At 41.6% G+C, this 5687-nt stretch overlaps 1 protein-coding gene and 1 long non-coding RNA gene across 2 annotated transcripts; one reads left to right on the top strand and one right to left on the bottom strand.

The window, feature by feature from the left end:
• Positions 1-200: 200 nt before the first annotated feature.
• On the top strand, positions 201-5681 carry LOC135246697 (NACHT, LRR and PYD domains-containing protein 3-like; the record flags this gene model as incomplete). The annotated part of the gene is made up of 6 exons (XM_064320029.1): positions 201-360; positions 2547-2657; positions 2975-3085; positions 3576-3642; positions 4368-4431; positions 5014-5681. Coding segments are annotated over exons 1-6 (1080 nt in total), but the record flags the coding sequence as incomplete, so codon positions are not given.
• On the bottom strand, positions 1488-2538 carry LOC135246698 (uncharacterized). Its single transcript, XR_010327865.1, has 2 exons — positions 1690-2538; positions 1488-1628 (listed from the first exon to the last, which is right to left on the bottom strand). It is a non-coding gene; the product is annotated as an uncharacterized LOC135246698 (long non-coding RNA).
• Positions 5682-5687: the final 6 nt, after the last annotated feature.

Here is a 5687-nt window from a genome sequence, read left to right as displayed (position 1 = left end):
ACAATGAAAATATATCTCAGCACTGGTAATCTTTATATTCAACGGTCTTAGTAATTGTTATCATGGGTGCAGAATATTTTGGAGGGAATTGTATTGCTGTACAAGTTTATAGCTCAGTTAATTTCCAGATTTGTCTGTTCTATGAGATTTGATGTATGTGTGTGTCTGTGTATTATTATGTCTGTGTGTTATCATGTTCTTCTTGTGTGTATTTACAGGTCTGCCAATTTGGGTCAGAACCCACTTGTGAATCTGATCTGGTGTGTTCAGGTGTCCTGAGACAGGGGGCGCTGTTTCTAAAATGAGTTCCTCAGAGAAGACCAAGACTGAGGATGGAACCCACGGCCCTGCGGGAAAGAGGTAAAAATGCATGAATCAGAGAGTCAATGTGCTGTGAGTTAGAGCTGCAGCAAGAGGATGATTTTAACTGGAAGCTCTGTCTCCATGTTCTGTGAGTTAGAGCTGCAGTAAGAGGATGAGTATAACTGGAAGCTCTGTCTCCTTGTGCTGGGAGTTAGAACTGCAGTAAGAGGATGCGTTTAACTGGAAGCTCTGTCTCCATTGTAAACACCTCACAGCTAGACCAATGAGGGTTTGTAGCTGGAGGGGAAGGTATCGCGTGTTCTCCCTTGGCTGGTGTGATTCAAAACCGGAGATGTTAGTTATTTTCCTCTGTTCGTAAGAACAGGGCACAATTATAATTAAGAATGCACTGGTTCCGTTGCCACGGGTTAGATATGAAGGCGCTGCTTCATATCCCGCTTAAAGCTGGCCTGAAACGGATCAGTAGCATTCAGGTTACTCTCCGTTCGTAAACGGGGCTATGCTGTCATCAGAGATATATCCGATCTGTCGCCGGACTGTCAATATTCCAATGGGAGCATCAGAATATTCACAAATGCGCGGAACAACACAACAGATATATCCATGACCACAGCAAGAAAGCGTAACAGTTACTATGTTTTACTCTCGTATTAAATCTGACTCCATTTTATATGATAATTTAAAATTTGGGTTTAACTATACGTGGAACTTGGGAGTGGTTACACTCGACTCTATCTTGTGCCATCATTCCTCAATATATGCTCCCGGGTTTAGCATTATTGTTAAATCTCAGTTCGGCGAGGAATCCAGAGGGTAGGAGGCTGACCACCATAATACATGCCTTCCATGCCTGGCTTACATGGATAGTACATAGACAGTTATGAGCCCAGGACGGTGTGTATCTATCGGGCTCCTTCAGGCGAATTTGACAAGAACCGGCGTACTACGCCCATGGGTTCTCTTAAGCCAAAACACCAGAACCAATACCACCAATCCCTTAACAGGCAGATCGTGGTCACCTATCTAACTTGAAGACCCCACTACAGACGTTTACTGTACTAGACCCCTGATCAGTAGGTCCTAGTCAGAATTGCCCCCCTGAGTATTTAAACGGAATTTCGGCTGAAAAGAAGATAAAATGGATTAGAGTCATGAAGACCACGCAAGTTAAAATCAGAAGAATTTATTTAACAGGCAGGTAGGTTGTTATCTTTAAATTCAAATCAATTATAAGGTTTAAAAAACATAAATACAGAGGAAAAGAGTTCTTACCAGCCTGTTTAGCTACACACAGAACACATAGCCTAGTATGTGCACTGAGGGAAGTCGATTACGATCTTCCTTGTCTGTCTACACACAGCGCACATAGTACGTGCACGGTGGGAAGTCGATTACGATCTTCCTCGATTGCTTTGTCTCCCTTCCTTTTAAGCCAAATCCCGCGTTTGGTCTAGGCGGCATTGCCATAAATTAACCTGTCCGAATCATAAATCTCTAATTCCGGCCCCCACCATTTGGAGGAGGTTGTTAAAACAATTGGTGGGGAAATGGGGAAAAGGAGATGATTACCAGAGAGGACATTCCATTGTGTTAGTTTTTTCCTGAGTTATTGAAACTATGTTTTATTAACTTCTCTTTGGTATGAGACATATTTCATTCAATAGCTATAATTTTCCTGAATATGTCCATACTAAACATGTCAATTGGATGTAATATTATGGTGCAGTTGTCATGAAAATACCCTTTTGTTTAACCATTGTACATGCAATCCATGTTATTATTACATAATGCATAATACAATAATACAATGAAAACATGTGCATGGTTGGTACGGTTTTCTGGGGTTTGTAAATAGGATAAACAGATGATTTAAAGTCCAGATCCAGAAAAGAAATACAAAGTGGAATGTCAGAGGGGCCCAAATGAGGGCACTGTCCCGCCATGTGGCCGGTCATTTCACCCTTTATGACCCCAAAACACCCACACCCACAACCACAGGCAAAGAGACTAGTTCCCCTTATCTTGGTTGTGTCCAGGTGGTAACATTCCAGAGAGCCAAATGGCCTGCCCATTCAGAGGAAGTCCGAGTGACTTATTGTTTTACCACAAGGCTCTCGGGTCCTTTGAAGTACACGCTGCGTCCCAGCATGCTGGCTCGTTCAAATGTCAGCCTTTTCTGGGTCCCAGTTTAATTTCCCTCTTACACCATGTTTTGTTCACAGGGTCCAGGTAGATAGGGCTGGGTCACCTGTACCCAGCTGTCTGTCTATGAAGAGTGACCATTCATTGAATCATCCAGTCGACTTCAGAGGAGAGTTCACAGGTGATCAAAGGTAATGAACCATGTTCGTATTGAATTAGACCTGCAGCCAGAGGATGAGTTTAACTGGAAGCTCTTTCTCCTTGTGCTCTGAGTTAGAGCTGCAGTAAGAGTATGAGTTTAACTGGTAGCTCTGTCTCCATGTGCTGTGAGTTAGAGCTGCAGTAAGAGGATGAGTTTAACTGGAAGCTCTGTCTCCATGTGCTGTGAGTTAGAGCTGCAGTAAAAGGATGAGTTTAACTGGAAGCTCTGTCTCCATGTGCTGTGAGTTAGAGCTGCAGTAAGAGGATGCGTTTAACTGGAAGCTCTGTCTCCATGTTTTGTTCACAGGGTCCAGGTAGATAGGGCTGGGTCACCTGTACCCAGCTGTCTGTCTATGAAGAGTGACCATTCATTGAATCATCCAATCGAATTCAGAGGAGAGTTCACAGGTGATCAAAGGTAATGAACCATGTTCGTATTGAATTAGACCTGCAGCCAGAGGATGAGTTTAACTGGAAGCTCTGTCTCCATGTGCTGTGAGTTAGAGCTGCAGTAAGAGGATGAGTTTAACTGGAAGCTCTGTCTCCATGTGCTGTGAGTTAGAACTTTCGTAAGAGGATGAGTTTAACTGGTTGCTCTGTCTCCTTGTGCTGTGAGTTAGAGCTGCAGTAAGAGGATGAGTTTAACTGGAAGCTCTGTCTCCATGTGCTGTGAGTTAGAGCTGCAGTAAGAGGATGAGTTTAACTGTAAGCTCTGTCTCCATGTACTGTGAGTTAGATCTGCAGTAAGAGGATGAGTTTAACTGGAAGCTCTGTCTCCATGTGCTGTGAGTTAGAGCTGCAATAAGAGGATGAGTTTAACTGGAAGCTCTGTCTCCATGTGCTGTGAGTTAGAGTTGCAGTAAGAGGGTGAGTTTAACTGTAAACTTTGTCTCATGATTTGTTCACAGGATCCACTGCTCACAGGTGTCCAACCATATTGTAGAGAGGAGTTCAGAGAAACTGTTCTCAAAACAGGTACTATTTATATATTTTTTCTATTTAATATTTGCTTGTGTGATTGTCTTGTACTGCACACTTTATTTCCTTTGAATATGATTGCATGACAAAAAATGAATTAGTAGCCTTTAATTGATCAGATTGAACATGTAATCAGGTTTTTTAATTTTGTGGAGTGCTACCTGGCCCTCCTGGGCTCACAGAAAGATGCAAAAAAAAATTTAGGACCCAAACACAATGGCAGAGTAAGACTCCAAACAGAGTGTCTGAAGCATGCAGTTTATAGTCCGAATTTTCCAAATGTTTTGCACTGAGAAACTGATTTATTCTATGGGAACTCTTGATTTATCACAAGTAGTGTCTCTACAAAACCACACAATAAAATGTCCAGTGTTAATTCAACTCTCATCTCTTTTAACAGATAATGTTTCATCCCACTCTGCAATGTGGGACCAAATGTTATCTGTTAAGAGTTGAATTAACACTGGACATTAACTGGACATTTTACTGTGCATTAATCAGGGATAAAAGGTGCACTTCAGACTTAAGGCTTTGGACCTTCTGCATGTATTCTGTTTAAAAGTATCTGTCCCCGTTCTGGCCTTCATTTTTTATTTTATTTCACACTGATACAGCACACCTCTTCATGTGTTTATTTCACACTGATACAGCACACCTCTTCATGTGTTTATTTCACACTGATACAGCACACCTCTTCATGTGTTTATTTCACACTATTACAGCTGACCAGCAGCCCTGTGAAGCAGAAGGATCTCGCTGACTCACTGGAGAGAGATGAGCGGCACAGTAAGAGTTTTCACTCATTGCTACTGTGTGTCCATTTGAATGCTCAAATGAGCTTAGCAATCAAATATAACAGAGTACAATGTTTTGTAATGTTTTATTGATTTATAGGATCTACTCTTTCATAATAGTGTTTTACATCAACAGTCTTGCATATGGAAAACATCACACACTACATGTGCACAAAGGTGTTTAAATTAAAATATTGCATCCAGAAGTGATTATGGGGCAAGCAAATGCACATGAGATTAAATGTCCCTGAAAGAGATTCAAATCTGGTCTGAGTTTTTATCCAGGATTAATGAGCACTGAGCATAAAAATTATAAGATGATTAAATTACTACATGACCCGTGAAGACCATATTTACCACATCATACTATGAAAAATTAAGAAATTGAATGTGATAAAGGAATTGAATCCTTTTTGATTGTTTGATATGTTTTCATTTTGTGTGTAGAACACACTGTGAGAAGCGTGTAACACCTTGAGAGGTGTGTATACCATTGTGACAATGGACTGCATATGTATTTTTTATTGTCTGTTCTGTTATTTTGAACATTGTTTCTCATGTTTCCTCTCCTCAGATAAATCCATAGAAAGAGCCCAGCAGGCACTGAAAACTGCTCTGAAGAAGAAGTTTGAATGCATATTTGAAGGTTTAGCAAAGCAGGGCAACCCAACCCTCCTCAATGAGATCTATACAGAGCTCTACATCACAGAGGGGGGAAGTGGGGGGATCAATGATGAACACGAGGTCAGACAGATTGAGACAGCATCCAAGAGACACACCACACAGGAGACTGCAATCCTCTGCAATGACATCTTTAAGCCTTTACCTGGACAAGAGAAACCCATCAGAACTGTGCTTACAAAGGGCATCGCTGGCATTGGGAAAACCGTCTCTGTGCAAAAGTTCATTCTGGACTGGGCAGAAGGAAAAGCCAATCAGGACATTGATTTCATCTTCACTCTTCCTTTCCGAGATCTGAATCTGAAAAAGGAGAGAGAATTTAGTCTCATGAAACTTCTGCAGCACTACTTTCCGCAACTGAAAGAGATCAAAAGTTTTGAAGATGAAGTCAAAGTTGTGTTCATCTTTGATGGTCTGGATGAGTGTCGACTTCCTCTAGATTTCCAAAGCAATAAGATCTGCTGTGATATAACAGAGTCATCATCAGTGGATGTGCTGCTGACCAACCTCATTCTGGGGAATCTGCTTCCCTCTGCTCTCCTCTGGATCACCTCCCGACCAGCAGCA

The sequence above is a fragment of the Anguilla rostrata genome, unplaced genomic scaffold (assembly GCF_018555375.3).
Source record: "Anguilla rostrata isolate EN2019 unplaced genomic scaffold, ASM1855537v3 scaf0743, whole genome shotgun sequence".
Taxonomy (NCBI): Eukaryota; Metazoa; Chordata; class Actinopteri; order Anguilliformes; family Anguillidae; genus Anguilla; species Anguilla rostrata.
This window is presented reverse-complemented; position numbering and strand designations above follow the sequence as displayed.